The sequence below is a fragment of the Cannabis sativa genome, chromosome 9, assembly GCF_029168945.1.
Source record: "Cannabis sativa cultivar Pink pepper isolate KNU-18-1 chromosome 9, ASM2916894v1, whole genome shotgun sequence".
NCBI lineage: Eukaryota > Viridiplantae > Streptophyta > Magnoliopsida > Rosales > Cannabaceae > Cannabis > Cannabis sativa.
Window position 1 is genome coordinate 23,512,112 of NC_083609.1, and position 25,723 is coordinate 23,537,834.

Sequence of the window (25,723 nt, forward strand, 5' to 3'; positions counted from 1 at the left end):
AATTAATAAATAGAAGAAAAGGAACTTGAAATTGGTGTATCTCATATGAGAATTGATGCAAATGAGCTACTCAGTCTCATCTATTGATGGGTTTTTCACCATAGAAACAATTAATTAAGTATTTTGAATAAAATCAACTTAATTATTAATTCTATTTAAATTCTAAGAAAAATATCCAATTTAAGTTGGTCTAAAATTAATTAACAAATTAATTTTCAACTTAAATATACTTTTCTACTTAATTAAATATTAGAAAATATAAATCAGTCACTAGAAATCGCTATCTAGAATCTTTTTCTTTAAACTAAGTATGTTTTTCTAAATTAATTTTAAAATAATCCAATGAAAAATTAATTCCATATATTTCAAAATTAATTATGTTACTAATTCAATTTTAATTAGGTTAAACTAGTATAATTAGCCTAATACAATTATTTAAATAAGGCAAATAGGCCTTCACAATTGGGATTGTTTATGTGAGGGAGGGTTGAGTTCAGTATGTCGTACCCATTACTAATGGCCCCCTAACTCTCACACAAGGCCCAAAGGAGAGGAATTTAACCTTAAATTAAATAATTGTTATTCATTGAATAAGCTCAATACTAATTGGGTTTAAATAAAACTATCATAAGGTGACATTTTATTTTAGCAACCTAGTCCATTTAAATATCTAGAAATAAATGGGCTTCCTATATGCATCTAAGCCCAAAAGTAAACATAGAGACTCACACAGGTTAACTTGATTTGGATAGATCCTATCATGTTATTAGGTTTACATAGAAGAAAAAAGTATAAAATTTACCTGTTACAAATTATTTATAGGACCTATCGACAATTGGACTATGATTAAAATCAGATCCTTAGATCTTTCAACAAGTTAATCATAGCAATTTAGATCAAATAAATAATAGGTTTGTTAAGAAAAGTTTTGAATAAATAATTAAATACATAACAAACAATGTCCATGTAACAAATGTGAAATAAGATATTAATATAATTAAATTATTATTTTATCTAACCAACTATTTTGAAAATTTAGGGTTGTTAAAAACTAACCTTAAATATTTTTTCAAAATTTAAAATTTAAAAATGAAACTAATTTAAAATATCTAGGTTTTCTTGAATTATTTTATCAAATTAAATTAAATATCTAATAAGATAAATGATTTAAAAATAACCAAATAGATATTTTCAATATCATTTTCTAATCTTATAATTTAATAAAATTAGAATAACAAAATAAACTAATTTTAAAATAAATATGGTTAGGCAAGTATTATTTCAGGAATAAAATAATAAACAAATAATAATTATCCTAATTATATGTCAAAATATCTCAAATTAAGCATTTTTCAAATTTCTACAAAAATATCTAGGTTATTTAAATATTTAAAATACTATTTATAAATTTCTAATAAGTAAAATGATATAATATAGCATAAATATCATTTTTCTAACTTATAATTTATAAACAATTAAATATTTCACAAAATAATTTATTTTTTGAATTTGAAAATATTATGGTTAGAATATCTATAAAAGTATCTAGATAATTTCAAATTTATTAATTATTTAATTTATCTTATAAGATAATTTTAATATAATATTTCAAATTAAAAGGATAAAAATATCTTTTAATTTAAAATATGGCTAATATTAAAATATGTGATCTAATAATTAAATAATATATGAATATTAAAGAAATTAACTAAATTTTAAAATCTAATCATAATTTAAAAATAAAATAATCAATTTTTAAAATTTAAACCTCAAAATATCAAAGAATTAATAATAATCTATTAAAAATTAAATATTATTAATTTAAAATTTATATTTAAGTTTAAATATATTAATGTTAGGCTATTTTTAGCCTATGTTTTGGATCTAATTTATGTGCGTTTTTAGCTGTGTTGGGACGAAATTACGCTTGTTTTCTATGTTTTCAGGTTCTTTGGAATAAAAGAGGTCTCGGGTGCAAAAATTCGTTAAAAGACGTGCTGAGCCGAAGAAAACACAATTTCTGAGTAATTGTGCACATCTGGCCGCGGCTAAACACAACCTGGCCGCGGCTAGATCTCGAAAATTTAGAAGGCTTCAGTCGCGGCGGCGATGAAGAGTCTCGCCGCGGCCATTTAAGAGATACAGAGAGACCCCTTATTTTCAATTATCTCGCCGCGGCGATAGGAAGCTTAGCCGCGGCGAGATCCCGTACGGACCAGGGGTATTTTCGTCCATCGAACCCTAAATTTTAGTTATAAATAGAAAACTGCGATTGGAAGTCAGGGGGAGCGATCAGAAACCCTAAAATACAGCTGAGAGCGGCAGGAAGAGCACAGAGATTGAAGTGAAGATCCAGAATTCATCCACCAACAGTTCTTTTCTTTATTCCTCTTTAATTTATTTATGTTGAATATTGCTATAGGAATGGTTATGGATTTGTTTCTGAACTAAATTTCCCATTTAGGGAGGATGATGATTGTTGTTTAATGTTTTGCCTAGTTAATGTTTAATTACCATTCCTCAATTCTTGTGTGTGAAATTATCTTAATTTTTTCTTAATTTCATGTTTAAGATTGATCACCTTGTGCATGCTCTATGATCTCAATTCGAAATCTGAAAAGTGAGAATTGAGAATGCTAAAATTAAGATAATCGATGTTCTATGTGAAACGAAAGTATTTGCATGACTTATGTGACGAGTAGATTATTACTTAATGCTGATTACATGTTAGTTTAATTAAGGAATTAATTAGATAACATGTGATTTAGAATCTAGAAGATCTGAAAGGAGCTAGGTTATTTCATAATCTGTCATTCACTCTAAGAATAGGATAGTAATTAAGCATTAACGATTTGGGTAAACAACAACAGGATTCTCCTCCCTATTATCTCATCTAGTTCAATTTTCAATTGTGTTATTAAGTTTTCTGAATTTCTTTCATATTTTACTGTTTTTAAATCATAATTGCTTTCGATTTGCCGAATAGAATCATAAGTGTAATTTAGTGGTATTTAATCCAATTCCCTGTGGGATCGACCTCACCTGTGTGAGATTTACTACTTGGTTGCGTATACTTGCGTAGCGTTTATAATTTTTAGCAACAAGCTTTTGGCGCCGTTACCGGGGAATTCTTAAAGATTAATATTACATAAAATTATACTAACTTCTACTTTGGTATATTTTCTCTTGCTGATTTTTCTAATCTTTTTCTTGCAATAATTTCTTGATCTATTTCAGGAATCCTAAGTGCATGCGTCGTCAAGGACAAACAGTCATATTACCAGTTGATCCTGAAATCGAGAAAACTTGCAGGAGGAATCGAAAGAACAAGAGGCAAGAAAGAGTTTCAGCAACTGCTGAAACATCAGAAATCATGGCTGCCAATGTGAACAATAATGCTGGAAACAATGGGGGTAATAACGGTAATAATGGAGGTGCCGTGGAAGATCAAGCTAATGGCCGTAGCTTGAGAGATTACATTCTCCCTACTCTGACGGGAGTGCAGTCATGTATCAGGCCACCGGCAGTGGATGCAAATAATTTCGAGATTAAGCCTGCCATCCTTAAAATGGTGCAGTCTTCAGTTCAGTTTGGTGGCCTCCCTTCTGAAGATCCTAATCTGCATCTCTCTAACTTCATGGAACTTTGTGAAACTTTTAAGGTTAATGGAGTTAGCGATGATGCCATTCGACTGAGATTGTTTCCATTCTCGCTCAGAGAACGAGCCAAGAGTTGGTTGAATTCCTTGCCACCTAATTCTATTGCCACATGGAATGATTTGGCAACAAAATTCTTGTCAAAGTTTTTTCCTCCAGCCAAGTCTGCAAAGCTGAGAGGAGAAATCAATAATTTCTGCCAACAAGATAATGAATCTCTCCATGAGGCTTGGGAGAGGTTTAAAGATCTGATCAGGAGGTGTCCTCATAATGGTATAGAGAAGTGGATGCTGGTTCACAACTTCTACAACGGGCTAGTTGGTAATACTAGAACTCTAATAGATGCAGCAGCGGGCAGAGCTTTTATGAGAAAAAGTGCTAATGAGGCGTATGATCTATTGGAGGAGATGGCTCTAAACAATCAGCAGTGGCCAACTGAAAGGAGTCAATCTAAGAAGGTAGCTGGTGTGTTAGAAGTTGATGCCATCACAAAGTTAACAGCTCAGGTTGAGGCATTGACAAAAATAATTGCAGGGCAAGCTAAACAAGCCCAAATTGTTTGTGAGTTATGTGGAGGAAGTCATCACTTTTCGGAGTGTCAAGCAGATGTGGATGATTTGCCAATGGATGAAGCTAAAGCCATTGGGAATTTTTCACAGAACAACCACAACAACAATTATGGGTTCAACCAGGGTAACAACCGAAGAAATAGTGGGTTCTATCAGCAAAGAAATCAGAACCAACAGTTTAATCAGCAACAAGCCTCTGGTGGAAGTTCTAGTTTGCAGACAGATTTACTGCTCCAATTTATGACTGAAACTAGATCTTCAATTAAAGACCTGCAGACTCAGATGGGCCAGCTAGCAACTCAGGTAGCAACCCGCCCTCAAGGAAATTTGCCTAGCACAACTGAAGTCAATCCCAAAGAAAACTGCAAGGCAATTACCCTGAGGAGCGGTAAGAAGTATGATGGGCCCGAGTTACCACAACCAGTTGAGGTAGACGAAGAAATAGATGCTCAACCAGTGCAAACACCAACACCAACAGCAGAGAAGGCTACTGACAGCCCAGCACCACCACCACAGTCTCCACCGATTAGTATTGATCATCATGTAAAAATACCCTATCCTCAGAGGCTCAGAAAGTCAAGCTTAGACAAGCAGTTCACCAAGTTTCTAGAAGTCTTCAAAAGACTTCACATTAACATTCCTTTTGCTGAAGCTCTAGAGCAGATGCCAAGTTATGTGAAGTTTATGAAGGAAATTTTGTCAAAGAAGAGGAAGATGGAAGATTATGAGACAGTGGCTCTAACTGAAGAGTGTAGCGCTATTCTACAGAAGAAACTCCCTCCAAAACTCAGAGATCCAGGGAGCTTCACTATTCCTTGTACTATTGGAAAAATTGAAGGAATAAATGCACTATGTGATTTGGGAGCCAGTATAAACTTAATGCCTTTGTCAGTGTTTAAAAGACTGCAGCTGGGTGAAGCAAAGCCAACTACTGTAACTCTTCAACTGGCAGATCGATCGCTAGCTCACCCTAGAGGAGTCATTGAGGATGTGTTAGTAAAGGTGGACAAGTTCATCTTTCCAGCTGATTTCATTGTTCTGGATATGGAAGAAGATAGTAATGTTCCTATCATCCTGGGGAGACCTTTCTTGGCAACAGGGAAAGCACTAATTGATGTTCAGAAAGGAGAGTTAAAGCTAAGGGTACAAGGAGATGAAGTTGTATTTAATGTGCTCAAAGCAATGACCTATCCTACAGCTAGTGACAACTGTTTTGCAATTGATGTGGTGGACCAGTTGGTGGAGACAAAGACGCATGCTGAAGACCCTCTTAATCTGACTTTGGTAAAGAAGAGGTGGTGGAACAAGATGGTAAGGAAGCTTATGAGTATGCTTTGTGGCTCGATTCTTATGGACCGCTGAATAGAAAATACTATGAAGAGTTAGGAGTCATACCAACAAAGCCTACCCCATCTACTGAAAAGCCTCCTCAACTAGAGTTAAAAGTCCTACCAGAGCATCTCAGGTATGAATATTTGGGAGAAAATAAGACACTTCCTGTTATTGTGGCATCTTCCCTATCTTCTGTAGAGACAGACAAGCTATTACGGGTTCTAAGGAAGCATACAAAAGCCATTGGATGGACTTTAGCAGATATTAAAGGGATCAGCCCTTCGACTGTAATGCATAGAATCTTAATGGAGGAAGGAGTGAAGCCAACCATTGATGCACAACGAAGATTAAATCCACCAATGAAGGAGGTTGTCAGAAAAGAAGTCTTAAAGTGGTTAGATGCCGGGGTAGCGTATCCTATTTCAGACAGTAAATGGGTGAGTCCAGTCCAAGTTGTTCCAAAGAAAGGAGGGATGACGGTGGTGAAGAATGAAAAGAATGAACTCATCCCAACCAGAACTGTCACGGGATGGAGAATTTGCATTGACTACCGGAAACTCAACAAGGCCACAAGAAAAGATCACTTTCCACTCCCATTCATTGATCAGATGTTAGACAAGTTGGCAGGTCAAGAGTACTATTGTTTCCTTGATGGGTACTCAGGGTATCACCAAATAGCTATAGCACCGGAGGATCAAGAGAAGACAACATTCACATGTCCATATGGTACTTTTGCTTTTCGACGAATGCCATTTGGGCTGTGTAATGCTCCAGCAACATTTCAGAGGTGTATGATGGCCATATTTTCAGATTTAATAGAAAAGTGCATCGAGGTGTTCATGGATGATTTTTCAGTGTTTGGTTCATCGTTTGATCAATGTTTAAGCAACTTGGAATTGGTTTTAACAAGATGTGAAGACTCTAATTTGGTGTTGAACTGGGAAAAGTGCCATTTCATGGTTACAGAAGGAATAGTGCTGGGACATAAAATCTCGAAAGAAGGTATTGAGGTTGACAGAGCCAAAGTATCTACAATTGAGAACTTGCCTCCTCCAGTTTCAGTTAAGGGAGTTCGAAGCTTCTTGGGTCATGCCGGGTTCTATAGAAGATTTATCAAAGACTTCTCCAAGGTGGCCAAACCGCTGTCCAATCTTCTTGCTAGTGGAGTACCTTTTGAATTTGGGAAAGATTGTCTTGAAGCATTCCAGATTCTCAAGGAGAAGTTAATCTCAGCACCGATCGTGACTACACCAAACTGGGAATTACCTTTTGAAATCATGTGCGATGCAAGTGATTATGCTATTGGAGCTGTTTTGGGACAACGGGTTGACAAGGTTTTCAGAACTATTTATTATGCAAGCAAAACCTTGAATGATGCCCAACTGAACTACGCTACTACAGAAAAAGAGATGCTGGCTATAGTGTTTGCATGTGACAAATTTCGACCCTACTTGATTGGCAATAAAGTGATAGTGTATACAGATCATTCAGCAATCAAATACTTGATGACTAAGAAGGATGCCAAACCACGACTGATTCGATGGGTTCTTCTTTTGCAAGAATTTGATCTAGACATAAAAGACAAGAAGGGTACTGAGAACTTGGTGGTAGATCACTTGTCAAGACTAGAGCTGGAAGAAAGTCAGAATACGAAAGAGGTACAAATAAATGAACAATTTCCCGATGAACAACTCTTTAGTGTGAGGGAAAGTCTTATGGTACCATGGTATGCTGATTATGTTAACTACTTAGCTGCCAATATCACTCCTCCTGAGCTATCTCGCCAACAATTAAAGAAATTCTTTTCCGAGGTGAAACATTACTACTGGGAAGAGCCAATCCTCTACAAGCACTGTGCAGATCAGATAATAAGAAGGTGTGTGCCTGAAGAGGAGATGTACTCTATTCTTAATCACTGTCATGCTCTACCATGTGGGGGACACTTCAGTGGAACTAGAACAGCTGCCAAGGTGTTGCAGAGCGGGTTCTTTTGGCCAACACTTTTCAAAGATGCTAGTACTTTTGTGAAGGCATGTGATCGTTGTCAGCGTACAGGAAACATCTCAAGGAGAAACGAAATGCCTTTGACAGGAATCTTGGAAGTAGAGTTGTTTGATGTATGGGGGATAGACTTTATGGGTCCTTTTCCTTCATCGTTTAGCAATCTATACATTTTACTAGCTGTGGATTACGTATCAAAATGGGTAGAAGCTGCAGCAACACCAGCTAATGATGGAAAAACAGTTCTTCGGTTCCTTCAGAAGAATATATTCACACGGTTTGGTACTCCCCGAGCGATCATAAGCGATGAAGGGAGTCATTTCTGCAACAAACAGTTCGAAGCACTTCTTTCAAAGTATGGTGTTCGTCATAGAACTGCCCTTCCCTATCATCCGCAAAGTAATGGCCAAGCTGAGATTTCTAACCGGGAAATAAAGATGATTTTGGAGAAAACGGTGCAGAGATCAAGGAAAGATTGGTCAAGAAAGTTGGATGACGCATTGTGGGCCTACAGAACAGCGTTCAAAACGCCAATCGGGATGTCACCATATCGGTTGGTGTTTGGAAAGGCGTGTCATTTACCGGTGGAGTTAGAACACAAAGCTTATTGGGCAATGAAAACTCTAAACATGGACTTAAAAGCTGCTGGGCAGAAAAGACTACTACAGTTGGATGAGTTGGAAGAATTTCGAAACGAAGCTTATGAGAACGCCAAGATTTACAAGGAAAGAACTAAGAGATGGCATGACCGAAATCTAGTCAGAAAGGAGTTTCAACCTGGTCAACAAGTTCTACTCTTCAACTCAAGACTAAAGTTGTTTCCTGGTAAATTAAAGTCAAGGTGGTCAGGGCCATTTACGGTGATCAAAGTGTTTCCCTATGGAGCAGTGGAACTAAAAGGTGAAAGTCCTAATACTTTCAAAGTGAATGGACAGCGATTAAAGCTCTACTTGGGAGGTCAATTTGATCAAACCAAGTCCGCCATGATTCTGGCGCCACTGTGAAGATCTCGATCAACGTCTAGCTAAAAGACGATAAAGTTAGCGCTAATTGGGAGGCAACCCAAGTGTTCTTTTGATTTAGTTGAACTCTTTTTAAGTTTACTGTTATTTTTTCTTTTTGTTCATTCTTTTTCGTTACTGAAAAAAAAAAAATTGTCAGTGGCCGCGGCCATGGGATGTATAGCCGCGGCCATTTAAGCCTTACAGAGAGAGGCTATTTTTCACGATTTCTAGCCGCGGCGAGGGGACATACCGCCGCGGCCAGATTGGCCTTACAGAAAGGGGATCAATTTCACGGAATCTCACCGCGGCGAGGCTACATGTGGCCGCGGCGAGAATGGTCAGATTTTATTTAAATACCCCAAATCCCTAACATTTCAAAAATCACACCCCATTCAAACACTCCCTTCTCCACGCCGAAAACACCACTTTTCACCATTTTTTTCTTCATCTAATCCCATTCAAAACTCCTTTTCACCAATTCTAACCATAAACTTTCATCAACAATCATCCTAAACCCTTATTTCTCTCATTAAACACTAATTCCCACTCAAAATCAACCCCAAATCCCTAAAAACCTCACCCAAAAATTAAAAAAAAACCTTATTCATCCTTTTCTTTCTCAAAAGCTTCAAGATGTCAATAATGGAGGATGATTAAAGGAAGAATTGTCATTGAGGTATTGATTCTAAGACTTCCAATCCAATTTTTTATTGAAGAATTTGTGAATTTGTTGGATAGTTTTGGATTATTTGTTGGATATTTGGGATTTTTGCTATATACATTGTTGAAATTGATTGTGTGAATAGAATTGGGTTAGATTGAAAGGGAATTAATCCCGGGAAGTCGATTTTTAAGGGGAAGTGCTGTCGAAATTTTTAAAAATCTTGAGAGTTAGGAAAGAATTTTGGTGAGATGGGTCCAAAGAGGTCTAGAGTCAATGAGGTTCATCATCCAACCCACCTAGAGGATGCTCTAATCTTGATAGAGTTAGGTTTACCAACATGGATGCTCAAGAGCGGTTTTTGAAATTGAAAGATAGGGCATTCATTGAAGATAGAGGGATAGACATTGTGAACCTAAGCCAAACTGCCAACATTCCCCCTGCATTTGCATCTATTAGGGATCAAATCCTACATAGGCAGTGGACTAAGTTCGTAGATGTCACTGAGCGTGGTAACCAAACTTTAGCTTTGGAATTTTTAGCCAACTGGCCTGAAAGAGAGGATGGCAAGGTAAGAGTTAGGGGGTTAGAGTGCCTGCTACCACAGCCGATATTCATGCCCTTTATGACCTCCCAACTTTCACTGTGGAGCAACAACCCTTGAAACGACAATTTCGAGAGAGAAGTTTGAATTATGTGGATATTGCTGAGACTCTAGGGTATCCTGGCCTTAGGTTCCATGAGCTTAATGGAGAACCGTACCAATTGTACCGATGTGAACTTAACCCAGTGGCCAAGGCTTGGCTTTACTTTGTTAGTGCAAGGATGCTCCCCAACAAGCATTTTTCTGATGCTCAAATAGATAGAATTAAATGGGTTTATGGCATTATGAAAGGGTATAATTTGAATGTGGGGGATATTGTTCGAGTGACCTTTGACATAATGGTTGAGGGATCTTCCGGTGGAGGACTTGGGTTGGCTGGAATTATCACTGATCTGTGTGAGAAACATAGGGTACCGCAGTACTCATATGATATCAAGGCACCGCCACAGCGCCCTATTAACTTGGCCACTGTTCTTCGCTTCAAACCTCCTCATCCTCATGGTCAACCGCCAGTTCAAAGAGGTCCTCCGGCAAGAGAAGAAGAGGAACGTGAGGACATCGAACCACCACGTCTTGTCGGGCCTCTTGACCCTGCCATGCAGTACACTCACGATCAGCTGAATTATCTGATTCAGCAAAACATGCATATGCAAAATTACATGGCCCAGCGGAGTATCTTCCATGAGCAGCAGGTGGCTCAATTGAATACACTTGTTACGAGGATGAATATCGGTGTGGACGAACCGAACTATTTTGCCATGCCACCCCGTTTCAACCCTTATGACCAGCCACCGCCGCCAAACCCCTTCTAAGGGGCTCAGGTAAGTTTCTCTCACCCTGGTTTATTTTCACACATTGGGGACAATGTGCACTTTTAGTTTGGGGGGGGGGGAACTTAAAATTTTTTCGCGTTAATTTGTTTTAGTTTTTGTTAGTTCTGTGTGATAGCTAAATTGAAAGATTGATTGAATTGTTGTTATTCACTTCTGCAATGGATTAAAACATAACTGTGTGGTTGACTTGCAACTGTTTGAATTAAGATGGATGTGTGCTAGGAAGTGATTCATGTAGATTTAAAACATTTGTTATTCTCACATATCACCTCTGTTCTATTTGGTTTGTGGAATGATTGATTGTACATGAAATAGAATTTGTTTGACATACTCTTTTGAAGCGAAATCTTTGATTTTTTCTGTTTGGAAAGTGATTTAGGCAAGTTTTCTTTGGAACGATTGAGCCTTTCAAGCCTACCTAGAAATTTTTACCATAGTATACCCAAAGTTGAGCCTTAGCCTGTTTTAAAAAAATTTCACCACTTAACTGAGCTGAATTCGTATCTTAAATTCTTTTCACCTCGAACATACCTTATTATGCCATGAGCCTTGAAGCAAGTTTGGGGGGGATGAGTGCTGTAAGTGGAAAAATAAAGTGTAGGAATGAGAGATTGAAAAAAAAAGAATCATATTGTGTGTTGTGCCTATGAGAAAAAAAAAAGAAAAAAAAAGAAAAATGTCTTTTTGAAGAGAAAAAAAAGTTAAGAAGATTATGAGGTACACACATAAGAAAAAGTGCAATCTCTTATTTCTGTTTTTTGGGATATATGGAAAGAAAGTAAAATAAATGTCTAGGCTTGCTTGGTTAATAGTGCTTATGGTATAGTATAGCCTAAATGACTTCTCACCTACCCATGTACCTAAGCCATGCGATGTTAACCGAAAAAGACCTATTGATTCCAAATAGAAATTTGTCAACATTAGTGGAGAGAGGTATGTCATTCAAACTTATTGATCATGTGTTAGTGGGATGTTGGAAAGTTTAGAACAGTTGTGATATTGATGGCAATTGCGATGTTTTATGTATGTATGAATTACTTACTTGTAAATTGCACATTCAACTTAGTTCTTAGAGTTGGCAAGTTGAAATTCTGGTTATTGATGGATTGAAGTTGTGCAGGTGGTGGTAACAATTAAACTGTTGGAAAGTTTAGCTATCATTGTCAGTTTGTTTTTAGTTTAGTCTTAGTTTACTCGGGGACGAGTAAAGAGTCAGTTTGGGGAAGTTTGTTAGGCTATTTTTAGCCTATGCTTTGGATCTAATTTATGTGCGTTTTTAGCTGTGTTGGGACGGAATTACGCTTGTTTTCTATGTTTTCAGGTTCTTTGGAATAAAAGAGGTCTCGGGTGCAGAAATTCGTTAAAAGATGTGCTGAGCCGAAGAAAACACAATTTCTGAGTAATTGTGCACATCTGGCCGAGGCTAAACACAACCTGGCCGCGGCTAGATCTCGAAAATTTAGAAGGCTTCAGTCGCCGCGGCGATGAAGAGTCTCGCCGCGGCCATTTAAGAGATACAGAGAGACCCCTTATTTTCAATTATCTCGCCGCGGTGAGAGGAAGCTTAGCCGCGACGAGATCCCGTATGGACCAGGGGTATTTTCGTCCATCGAACCCTAAATTTTAGTTATAAATAGAAAACTGCGATTGGAAGTCAGGGGGAGCGATCAGAAACCCTAAAATACAGCTGAGAGCGGCAGGAAGAGCACAGAGATTGAAGTGAAGATCCAGAATTCATCCACCAACAGTTCTTTTCTTTATTCCTCTTTAATTTATTTATGTTGAATATTGCTATAGGAATGGTTATGGATTTGTTTCTGAACTAAATTTCCCATTTAGGGAGGATGATGATTGTTGTTTAATGTTTTGCCTAGTTAATGTTTAATTACCATTCCTCAATTCTTGTGTGTGAAATTATCTTAATTTGTTCTTAATTTCATGTTTAAGATTGATCACCTTGTGCATGCTCTATGATCTCAATTCGAAATCTGAAAAGTGAGAATTGAGAATGCTAAAATTAAGATAATCGATGTTCTATGTGAAACGAAAGTATTTGCATGACTTATGTGACGAGTAGATTATTACTTAATGCTGATTACATGTTAGTTTAATTAAGGAATTAATTAGATAACATGTGATTTAGAATCTAGAAGATCTGAAAGGAGATAGGTTATTTCATAATCTGTCATTCACTCTAAGAATAGGATAGTAATTAACCATTAACGATTTGGGTAAACAACAACAGGATTCTCCTCCCTATTATCTCATCTTGTTCAATTTTCAATTGTGTTATTAAGTTTTCTGAATTTCTTTCATATTTTACTGTTTTTAAATCATAATTGCTTTCGATTTGCCGAATAGAATCATAAGTGTAATTTAGTGGTATTTAATCCAATTCCCTGTGGGATCGACCTCACCTGTGTGAGATTTACTACTTGGTTGCGTATACTTGCGTAGCGTTTATAATTTTTAGCAACAAGTTTTTGGCGCCGTTGCCGGGGAATTGTTAAAGATTAATATTACATAAAATTATACTAACTTCTACTTTGGTATATTTTCTCTTGCTGATTTTTCTAACCTTTTTCTTGCAATAATTTCTTGATCTATTTCAGGAATCCTAAGTGCATGCGCCGTCAAGGACAAACAGTCATATTACCAGTTGATCCTGAAATCGAGAAAACTTGCAGGAGGAATCGAAAGAACAAGAGGCAAGAAAGAGTTTCAGCAACTGCTGAAACATCAGAAATCATGGCTGCCAATGTGAACAATAATGCTGGAAACAATGGGGGTAATAACGGTAATAATGGAGGTGCCGTGGAAGATCAAGCTAATGGCCGTAGCTTGAGAGATTACATTCTCCCTACTCTGACGGGAGTGCAGTCATGTATCAGGCCACCGGCAGTGGATGCAAATAATTTCGAGATTAAGCCTGCCATCCTTCAAATGGTGCAGTCTTCAGTTCAGTTTGGTGGCCTCCCTTCTGAAGATCCTAATCTGCATCTCTCTAACTTCATGGAACTTTGTGAAACTTTTAAGGTTAATGGAGTTAGCGATGATGCCATTCGACTGAGATTGTTTCCATTCTCGCTCAGAGAACGAGCCAAGAGTTGGTTGAATTCCTTGCCACCTAATTCTATTGCCACATGGAATGATTTGGCAACAAAATTCTTGTCAAAGTTTTTTCCTCCAGCCAAGTCTGCAAAGCTGAGAGGAGAAATCAATAATTTCTGCCAACAAGATAATGAATCTCTCCATGAGGCTTGGGAGAGGTTTAAAGATCTGATCAGGAGGTGTCCTCATCATGGTATAGAGAAGTGGATGCTGGTTCACAACTTCTACAACGAGGGACACTGAGGCTTCAGACACGAGTGTGTCCCCTTTCTGCGCACGCATCACCTCCTTATCTGAGGCCTAGTGCGTGCGATTGAGCACTCTGCACCTGATTTTCAAAACTTAATATCTTTTTCAATAAAATATTACCATATTTCATGAATCAAGTTCTGTAACAACCAAAATTGCTTAATTTTTCACAATGAATCCAAATAAAATATTTTCAGAATGAAAATAAAATTATTTTCATGAAAAAATTTCGTAATTCACATACTATCATCAATTAACACATAAACCAACATGAACACATCCAAATCAACACAAAAACAATATTCATCGTTTTAAATCCATATTTCATGAAAGTAAATCATTACCATGGCTCTAAGGTCAGTAGTTATGAATATTTTACCAGGATCTAGATTTACTAACAAGTATGTTGAATTAACATCCTAAATATGAATTCTCTAAAACAATGAAATAAACACATAATGAGTTTAAGAAAACCTTACATTGATTGCAGCAGAATATAATGACTCATTCCGTTCAAGATCTCTAGCCCTTGATTCCTTTCTGTAGCAGAGCATTATCAAGATCTGAACCGGGATCTCTTTCTCTCCTTCGAGTTTGGTTACCACCTGTTGGGTTTTATGCCCTAAATAAAACTCTTTACTATCTGATTAGTTATCAATATATGAAATTTGAAGTGATTAATGTTCGCATGAATTTTATATGCTAATGGTTTAATATGTTTATTACATTTACACACAAAATCAGTTAAATCCAGATCATATGTTCATTCACAATTACAGTATCGTCAACATAGTGGAATGTGATTGTGATCATATGAATCAAAAGACTAAGTCCCTGTTTCATCAGTGTTTTGGATTTACACTAATGTGATAATCAGCGATGATGTGTACTTACACTTGGAGTAAGTGTTATGTTCTTTCCAGGACATTAGTAAAGTATACTAGTTTTGAATGTATGGTGTATACATTGGACTAGACCGATATTGCAACTTAGTTAAGATATTACAAACTTACAGTTATATCTTTCCAAGTCAATATCAGCAGTTGATCTTAAGATTAAAAGAATCTAAATCCTGATATGCCTAGGCTCAACTCAGGAGTACTATTCATGTTCTTTGATTTATTAGTTAAGCCTACTTTTGGGTCAGGGTGATACGTATATTTTGGGAACATGATAGTATGATTGAGTGGGAGTGCTGAACATAAATATGGAATCTATAGCTTCTACTGGTGTATAGAAGTCAAGTGATGATTCCCTTCGAGCTTAGCAAATAGAAGTAAATGGATGAGCTCTTGTTTAAGTGACTAATTCTTAGATCACTAAACATCATTTACAAGTAGCTAACTGTTTTAAGGGGCAAAATACATTGAGGGGTGAGAACGGTAAAATTATCCCATCTTGATGTAAATCATCTATATAGAGAATCTTTGATCACAATAAGATTATAACAATAGTTAAATGAGATAGCATATCTATATCGTGGAACATATAATATGCTCTATATAAGTCTGAGAGTGCAATTCTAAGTTCTAAGAGTGGATTCAACGAAGAATTAATAAGTAGGAATTTACTTAGTAAATTCGGTTCACTTATTGGAAGCTCAGCATATAGATCCATGGTCCCCATTCTAGTTTGAGAACATACTGCTTGTAAGACTCAATAATTGATTTGTGATTAATCAATTATAATTCTAAAGTTAGACTATGTCTAATTTGTGAATTTTCACTAAGCAGGGGCGAAATTGTAAAGAAAAGAGATTCTAGGTTTATTTATTTATTAATAGACTTTATATGTCTAATTAATACTTAAATTAAATGACAATACTATTTAATAATCTATTTTAGTTATTAAATAATTAGTTTTGGCATTTAAATGGTTAGAATTGGAAAATTGGCGTTTTTGAGAAAATAGAAATAAAATTTGTGAAAACTACAAAACCAAGTGGGGCCCATTCTACACACCATGGCCGACCACTTATTTAGGTTTTTCAAATTGATATTTTCATTATTTTAATGCTAAATAATTCCTAACCTAAACCTAGTAGTTGCCTATAAATAGAAAGTGATTGCTCAGTCAACTTTCAACACACTACTTTTCAGAAAAACAATTTTTCAGAAAAACTGAGCCTTCCTTTTCCATTCTTTGGCCGAACCTCTCTCTCTCTTTTCTTCTTCTAAATTCTGAACCTTAGTGATAGAGTAAGTGCCCACACACAGCAAGTGGTAACTCAATCATAGATTGGAAGACTGTGAAGGATCACATACACAAAGAGAAGGACATTCGGGCTCAGATCTTGATAATACTCTGCGACAGAAAGGATACAAGGGTTAGAGATCTGAGTGGAAGGAGACATTAATTCCGCTGCATCAATGTAAGGTTTTCTTAACTTTATATGTGTTTATTTTATCGTTTTAGAAAGTTCATATTTAGGGTGTTAAACAACATACTTGTGAGTAGATCTAAGATCCTGGTAAAATAATTTCCAACACCACCGTCCTACTCACTATGATTGAGTACTTGACTTGCTATGTGTGGGCATGTTACTCTTTCATATGGGTTTCAAATGTGAAGAACAATGAAGGATGTGAAATCACTAAAGAAGGAACTCTCTCATCTAGGTTGGTTAAATAGTCAAGTTGACATTAGTTGGATGAGTTGAGAGTATCATGTTCCTAGGGCTTAAGGCTGAATTATATGGATTAAAAAAGAATAAAATATTGGGCAAAAATCACTTCTTGGCCGTACACTTTAAAGGACCAAACTCTAGTTAGATTTTTACCACTTTATTTTAACCATTTATTCTTTTTTTTTTCAATAATACCATATTTTCTAATTCAATCCTATAAATGCTAAAACTATTTATTTAATAATTATAATTAAATATCAAATAAAATTGTCATTTATGTAATTTATTAATTGACCATACAAAGTCTCTTAATTAACAAATTGACCGTAAAATCTCTTTTCTTCACAATTAAGCCCTTGCTTGGTGAAAATTCATAAATAAGACATAGTCTAATTTTAGAATTATAATTGATAAATTAAAATCAATTGACTGAGTCTGCAAGCAGTATTATCTCAACTAGTGAGGGGACCATGGGCCTATATAACCGAGCTTTCAATAAGTAGATCTAGAATTCACTAAGTAAATTCTTAACTTATTAATTCCGCCTTGCGCCACTATAGATTTGGAATTAAATAACACTCTCAATTATAGAGAACGCTCTATATGTATCACAATATAGATACGTTATGATTATTCATTGTTACAATCCTAGTAGTCAAAGATCCTCTATAAATGATCTACACTGAATAGGGACAAATTTACCGTTCTACCCTTCAATGTATTTTATCCTTAAAATACTTAGCTACCTATAAATGATACTTCAGTAAACTAATATAATTACTGAAATGAGGCCTCAATCATTTATCTCTATTCAGCCAAGCTCGAAGGAAATCATCGTTTCACTTCTAAATACTTATAGAAGCTATAGATTCCATATCTATGATCAGCGCTCTCACTCAATTGAACTACCATGTCCTTAATTTGTATGTCACGAGAATGTCCAATTGGTCGACTTTAACGAAAAAATTGAAGAACATAAATAATACAACTAAGTTGAACCTAACTATATCAAGATTAAGATCCATAGACCTAAGATCAACTATTGATATTAACTTAGAAAGATACAACAGTAAGTTTATGATATCTTATCTAAGATCAATATCATTCCCTTTCAATGTATACTTCATGTATCCGATACTGGTAAACTTTGCCAATGCCTTGGAAAGGACATAACACTTATCCAAGGTGTAAGTATACCTTATCGCTGATTATCATGCCAGTCTAAATCCAGTGAACTCACAAATCATGAGAATTAAACTTTTGAACATATAATCATGATTATATTCCACTGTGCTGACGACACTATAATCATGAACAAATATATACATATTTATATATGTTCTGGACTTAATAGAATTTATACATTAAACATAATCATGAAATAAATTATGTGAACCCTGCAACATAAAAGTAATTTCTAATCTTTATTAATTAGTAAATCTGAGTTTTATTTAGGGCACAAAATCCAACAGAAACTAGTTTCTTAATGACAAAACCAGTTTCTTGATGAAAAAAATTAATTTCTTGATGAAGGATATTTGGTGATTGATTTTGATCGCATAAGAAACTAAGCAATTTGAATCGAATGAGAGAGAAAAATCTTTTGTGGCTGGAGAGAGCATGATCCTCTTTTGAAAAATTGATTATTTTTTTTAATACTTTTATGACATTTTCTATTCAAATACCCATATATTTAGTTAGTTTGATTATAAAATGTCATATTTAGTAGTATTAACTTTAGATGCTATATATATAAATATCAAAATTTTCTATTTATTTTCTCATAATTTTGTAAATATCCCTAAAATAAACTTACCTCAAAACATAATATTCGTCATCAAACTAAAGGAGAGTGCAAAAGAGAGTCTCCTTAGCACTTCTCTTGTTCTTTTAGTAAATAAATAAATAAATAAATCAATAAATTAACATTTTTGTTCGTATACTTATTATCATTTTAATAATTATTTAAGATTTTCGTTCTAAAACTATGACCTATATATTATTGTGCCTCTAAATTTTTCATTCCATTAAAAATGGTCTCCAAAGTATTGAGTAAATTGTGCATTCTATTAAATTTTGTCACACGTGACAAATAGAATGATGACATGTCTATTTAAACAATTATGACACTAGCGTTAGATCAACGCCAAATGTGTAATTAATTTAAAAAACTATTTTAAAATTTATAATTTAGTTTTACATATTTTTTTAATTATTATATTTTTAATATAAATTATACATGTTGTTTTTTAAATATCCATGTTATCATTATGTTTGCCACGTGCGACAAAACCTGATAAAATGACCACTTTACAATATTGTGAATAGTTCCAGAATTATTTTTAACTGTCTGAAAAGTTCAGGGGTACAATAATTCATAGGTCATAATTCTGGAGCAAAAGTTCTTAATCCAAACGTATAAAATATATAACATGAACATGAATAATATATAATAGAGCATTACTATTGGGTACCAGTAGTGTCCAACACCTTTTATAGGTGACGCCTCACGATTGATTAACGATATTTTTTAAAAGCTATTTTTTAAAGTTATATGAGACTCAATACTTAATTACACCAATAACAGTATGACACTGAAAAAGAAGGTGCTAAGCACCAATAACAATAAAGTCTTTTAGCAATTCTCTATATAGTATGACAATTCCCCAAAAGTTTGTCAAGTAACTTTTAAAGGTGTATAATGATTTTATTTGGGTAAAATCTGTAGAATGTTGTTAACATTGTTACCATAACTTTTGTATAAGATCTTGGAGAATAAAGTCTACCTATTTGAGTCTCTCTTCATCTTACTCTTCGTTTTTTTCCCCACAGATGCAGTGTGATGATTTCATTTATTATTTTTATTATTAATAACAAATAATTCTTAACGAAAATCACAAAGCCCCTATAGCTCAGTGGTAGAGCGTCAGTCTTGTAAACTGAAGGTCTGTAGTTCGATCCTGCATGGGGGCATTTTTTGTTTAATTTCGGCGGTCTATTATTCTATTATTTATCCTGTTTTTGTGACATTCAAAAACATGTTAATAGCCATAATTGATGACACTAAATCTTAATTGTACATATAATTTAATATGCACATTAAATTGTTTTCTTCGGTACTTGTCTCTCTCTCTTTTATTGTTATTATGTTCATTAATTGAAAAGGTTAAGATGGCTGAACAATGAATTAGAGAATGGATAGTCATACTCTGCAGTGCAACATACTTTTTCCAATTTTATTTCACTGTAGTTTTCTTTTATATTTAACAGCATACACAGCATGTTTTATCATCTTTTTTTTATTAATCTCATTGTCAAGTATGCATTTGCAACAAAAAAAAAAAAGAAGAGTAAATTATTACAATATTATAATTCACTATCAATGAATATTTTCCAAAAGTCTCGGATGAGTTTAACATCATGGCCTGGTCTTATGACATTTAATTAAAACGTTAGGGTGTGTTGCTTTCTAAATTGTTTAATACGTTTGAGACTTACTATTCACAAACTTGAGTTTAACACCGTCTTTTCATTCAAAACATACAGAAATCAGCCAAAGCATAGTAGTTTTCACTCAAACTTGAGCTTATAAATAACAATAGAAATATACAGATAACATGTTTCTTAGCCCACCAAAAACCATCAAGTATCTAATCCAGCTTATCAATGGAACCCAAAATCCACTGCATAAAACATTAACCAATAAGCATTCACCGTCAAGCATTAGAAATGTAGATATGACCAATGAGAGGTTGGATTGATGATTCTTTAATGAGAGAGAGTGAGAGAGAGAGAGAGCCCACAAAGAAGCACAAAGACCTTGGGTTGAATAAGTCAGCCATAGTAAATGGGTCAGGTCCAGGACATAAAAAGGGTCCCCCACCAAAGGAAATAGTGGGCTCAACACGAAAGAATCCGTTTTCCAATTCAGAGTTTCAACCTGTGTAAACGTAATCAAGTCCTTTCAATATGGTCCCCAAAAAATCAATAAATCATGCTTCCCAACTCTTCACCATGGCAATTAATTTTGTGGACCCCTCAATTATTGGGTCCGACTCTGACCTTTCTACTGCAATTATTTATTAACATAAAAAGTACAATTTTTGCATGTAAATGTAACTGTGCCAATATTACGAGTCGACTTGGGATTTTTTTTTCCTACGAGTTTCTGCATTCACCCTGAATAGGAAGTATTTAACCATTACCTCTTTTGTGGGCATACCATAGTGGAAAATTTTAACAATTGCAGACAACTTATATTATTTAAAGGTTTTTAAAGCACCCACACCCACACACAGTGCTCTTCTTACTTGGGTTGAAATTGAAAGCTGCTGAAATTTTTTACTGCTGTCATTATACAGTCAATCCAATAACCCTTTCTGTCTCTTCTTTCTAGTGCATACAGGAAATATAGGGACGCAGTATCTCTTGTAAATTTAATGAATTTGTGTGTATAAATTGCATGGATTGAATCCTTTACTAGTAATTATATGAAGTTTAGCAGAAAGTTATTCCATACATTTAGGGGGAAAGAGAGGGAGGGAGGAATAGTGATAAAATTGACGACACTACTACTAGCAATTAGATTAATAGGGACAAAAAGCAAAAGCCACCCTGCAAATGTACAGAGTGAAATCCTGCACAAATGACTGAAAAATGATAAGAATGACCGCTGTATAGACTGATATAAACTTTTGAATGGCAAATTTAGTTAGCTTTAACTGAGAAAACTTTTAAGTTGAGTTGTTAAGCCTTAAATTAAGGCTGTGAAAAGACTCCCATTTTCAGACCCCTCTCATTGGCAAGCTGCACTTCCTGGACACTGCAGTAGCTAGAGGCCACAATTTTGTGATGCAAGAGAGTGAATCAGAGTGTTATAAGTGCTCTTAGAGGTCTTTGGGAAACTGAAAACTATATTAGTAATTGTATTAGTTTTTCTAAATTGTTTGGGTTGTAATTTTATTAAGATTTGTAGACAATGTATTTTTGCTGCCTATAATGTAGCTAATTAGACCTCGGCCCTGAAACTAACTGGTATGATTGAGGTCTCCTCCACACTGGTAAACATTCTATGCAATGCCCTTGGAGGTCTAATTGTCCAAACGTTTTATTTTCAAAAAATAAAATCTCAAAATGCAAAATAAATACTAGGTAGACTCTCATAAATATACAAAGTATGTCTAACTACAATATTCTTTACTCCAATCACAAAAGGAAAAGATAATAAGTTTCTCAATCAAGGAGAACCCAGTTAGCTACATTATCACACACAGACTGGCTTGTCAAAAACTCTTCACATTAAAGTCAACAATATAGATCCAACACATGGGTCACCGAATTAATTAAGTTCATATATACATTTAAGAAATGGAAAGATAAAGGATAAGACATTTAGAAAAAAAAGAGCAGCAGGAAAGAAAAGAACAGATGGGTTTTTTTTATTCACACCACATTGCACCCAAAAACAATCCACTCACATACAATAAACACATTATTATTTTTCTTCACGCTGATAAATCTAAGAAATGGCTAAAGGAATACGGACCAAATTTCCCAAAAAAAAAAGAAAAAACAGTGGTATTACAGAGAGGAGCAAGAGCTATTTTCTTTCCTTTCTATCTTATCTTTCACACACACCAGTCACCTTTTTAATATCATTATTCATTAGACCAACAACAAAGAGCATATGAAAGCGGAAAAGAGAGAAAGAGAGAGCGAGAGAGAAAAGCATTCACCATGAACTGCCAATTCTGTTTGTTCTTCACCATTGAAATTTGCAAGGGGAATTTCAGCAACAAAATCTAGAATTTAGTTTAGGAGCTTGTTAAAAGCGCACAAACCAATTCTGTACTACTACAACCACAAGTGAAAAACTCCAATTTCTTCAGCATGTGGATATTATGGGCTTCAGTGACCAAATTAAAGCTTCCAGGGAGACCCTATTTGTAGAAGAGACATTTCCACAAACGACATATCTTCAAAACAGTAGTGCCATACCAACTTCAAAGCTCAAACATCAAAACCACCCAATTTGCTCAACCAAATGAGCTTTTGCCAATATGGCAATTAACTTCATCTTCACGATAATGAGCTGATTTCACATATAGCTCCGAAATGTTGAAAATCCCAAATGTGTTTCTTGACCAATGGAATTTTCCTAAAAAAAATTAGGTAAAAAAAAAAAAGGGAAGGAAAACCTAGTTCCCAGCTACAATGGTGATAATTGAAACAAACCTCTCCATCTTAAGAATTCTAATTCTTCTAAACTCCTTCCCTCTTCTCCTCAAAAACCCCTGCAAAATCCTAATAAACAATTGGAACTCCTAAATCCTAATTGAATTCATTCATACATGGCTTAAATTCCCCGAATTTCAACCGAGCCCTAAATTGTTTTTCTTCCCCAACAAAAGCTAATACAACTCTAAACCCTAAATTAACTGAAGCGAAGAAGAAAAAATCTCTCAAACCCCCCCGCACACGAAAAGCAATATAAGCATACACATATTTATATATACGATAAACACCGCCGCCGCCGCCATAACTAGAGAGCTTGGAGACTCGAATTAGCGAGGATCGTCTTCCCTACGACCAGAATTTCCTTGTCCACCCGATAACGAAGCTAGCAAATTCAGATGCCCAGGAAGGTAATTTCCCACTCTCGCCGCCGAGGCCTCTCCGATCGTCTGCTGCTGGACAAACAAAGGTTGCTGCGAGACCGACGGCTGCATATCAGGTGGTGCCGCCGCAAAGCTCCAGACTTGTCCGAAGTGTGGGGCCCAGAATCCTCCGGGCGCAGTCGTGGCAGACCCCACCATGGACCCCATGGCTCCGACTACCGAAACACCGTCATGACCGTCGTGATTATCCTTACCGACACCGTCGTCTGGGCGCACGCGTTTTCCGAGTATGAACGGCGTGGGACCCAGCAAGGGCTTGTGCTCAAGCGACCCAGAATTGCCCGAAGACGTAGAAAGAGAGGCTGAGACTCCGCCGAGCCCGTTGCCGGCGCTGCCGCGTACGGAAACAGAGACGGTGGAGAAGCTGGCAGGGGTTGTACCAGTCCCTGTAGCAGCGATGATAGAGGGCTCGGCCTGGCGGAGGAGCCATTCGATGGTCTGACCGTCGGACTTATGGCCAAGCTCACGGGTAAGCTGGAAAACACGAGCGGCACAAATGATCGGCATGCGGATGCGGCGTCCCCTTCCATCAACCTTGCTATGACGGTCCTTGGAAGGTGGCTTCTTCACAACTAAAGCTCCATTAGTCGCCGTTAGCTGCTGTGGCTGCTGCTGTTGCTGCTGTTGTTGCTGCCTCTGGTTAGGGTCAATCAAAGCTCCATTATTGACGCCGTTAGTTGCTCCGACGTCTGAATTCGACATATTATAAAGAAAAAGAAAAGAAAAAAGCTGGGAGGGGAATAAGTAAAGCCAATTCTGTAGTGACCCCTCAGCCTTACCCTCTTCGTCAATTCACAATCTTTACTCAGTAATAGTAGTGGGGGATGGGGGGTGAGCTTGATTAAGGTCTGTATGGAGAAAGATAGGTTTTTTTTTTTGGTTGTTGTTGTGTGTGTCTCTTTGGGGTTTTGGGTTAGAGAGAGAGAGAGGGAACAGAGCTCTAATCATTGAGCGGCAGGAGCTGGTGGAGACAGGAGGAGGGCACATGGGTGGTGGGACCCAGTACTCACCCCCACAGCTCACACTCTCATATAAACATTATACACACCCCACACTTTTTATTCACGCGCTCACCCTTGGCGTTTACATTCCACGCTCTTTTTTTTATATTTTTATATTGTTTTTTCGCCTGTGCTGTGCTGAGCTGGTGTTGTTGTAGGTCCCAACTAATTTCTCGCAAAGGGATTTTAAGTGTCAGGCTTTTGGGTCCCACTATGTTTCCGTACTGTTTTACTATTTTGGACAATTGGACTCGTGTTTTTCTATTTCTTTTTTTTTTCTTTTTTGATCTTCAACCTTACTCACTTCTTTGTGTTATCCTTACTTCTCAAAGAGATTTTATTTTATGTTGATATTTGTTTAATTAATACTGGAAAAGATAAAATAAAATCTGTTGCAGTTTAGTGTTCCTTTTCTTTTCGTTAGGTAATTAAAGGCTATTAGAAAATTGTATTCCCCTTTACACACGGGAAAAGAATTGCTCAGTATATATATACTGTCATGTGTGTGATGAGTGTGTTACATGGAATTGTCTATATTATTATTATTATTTTCTTTCTTAATATGAAAAAAGTATATTCTTTCATTAAGATGAAGCAGTAAGGAGGAACGACATATAAGAACTTGGAAGTCAGCAAAACATATTTATATACATAAGGACACAAAACATTGTCATTCTCAATTAGTTCATCATCTAGCTCTATTTTCAATTTAGCAAAAAAGTGAACTAATTTATTAGTTTGTTGTTGGGAATTAGTGGTGTGTAACACTTTTTGTAAGTAGCACTTTACAATGAGTTAGCACTTAAAAATTATTTTCTTAAGTTATATAAAATTTGTTATTTAATTCTACCAAATCAGTATAACATCAAAAAGAGTATTAAACACTAATAATATCTTTTAATAATTCTCTAAACAAATTGATTATAAAATGAAAGAAGCCAAGAAAATATCATTATGGTTAATCTTTTTATTACATCTACCATATGTGAGAAGTAGAGAAATGAATGGTAAAGCCACACAGCAACAATATGCCCCTTGTTATATTATATGGTATAGTATAATATATGTGACATATATATATTAGTTTAAATATATGTACCAAACTTTATAACATAAAGATGTTAAAAATCTAAAAATAATTTGTAACTCATGAATCACAGTAGATTAAATTGTGTAAATAAGTGAGTTATTAGAAATTCAAAAAGTTATGTTTCTAGTCATTAAAAACTTATATAGGACTCATTTATATCATTAAAATGAGTATTGAGACATTGGGTGTGAATTGGTTGTGAGAATAGTTACAAAACTCTAAATTTGGATTTGAATGTTGGCAACATGTCGCCTGAAAGTGTTTTTTATGAAAAACTTGTGAAACATTTCCCGATGCAATGAGGGTGTC

The 25,723-nt window shown here is 35.6% G+C and overlaps 1 protein-coding gene and 3 non-coding genes across 4 annotated transcripts; 1 reads left to right on the forward strand and 3 right to left on the reverse strand.

The window, feature by feature from the left end:
* Nucleotides 1-3,826: 3,826 nt before the first annotated feature.
* Nucleotides 3,827-3,933, reverse strand: LOC133031596 (small nucleolar RNA R71). The gene has a single exon (XR_009684699.1). It is a non-coding gene; the product is annotated as a small nucleolar RNA R71 (small nucleolar RNA).
* A 9,928-nt stretch (nt 3,934-13,861) lies between these two features.
* Nucleotides 13,862-13,968, reverse strand: LOC115718323 (small nucleolar RNA R71). Its single transcript, XR_004011902.1, has one exon. It is a non-coding gene; the product is annotated as a small nucleolar RNA R71 (small nucleolar RNA).
* A 5,579-nt stretch (nt 13,969-19,547) lies between these two features.
* On the forward strand, nt 19,548-19,619 carry TRNAT-UGU (transfer RNA threonine (anticodon UGU)). The gene has a single exon. It is a non-coding gene; the product is annotated as a tRNA-Thr (tRNA).
* A 2,443-nt stretch (nt 19,620-22,062) lies between these two features.
* On the reverse strand, nt 22,063-24,349 carry LOC115722085 (transcription factor TCP7). The gene has a single exon (XM_030651206.2). The coding sequence runs from the start codon at nt 24,023-24,025 to the stop codon at nt 23,210-23,212; it is 816 nt and encodes a 271-aa protein (XP_030507066.1). The 5' UTR covers nt 24,026-24,349; the 3' UTR covers nt 22,063-23,209.
* Nucleotides 24,350-25,723: the final 1,374 nt, after the last annotated feature.

Excerpts from the sequence above, each read along its gene's own strand:
- LOC115722085 (XM_030651206.2), bottom strand. The coding sequence starts at position 24,025 with ATGTCGAATTCAGACGTCGGAGCAACTAACGGCGTCAATAATGGAGCT.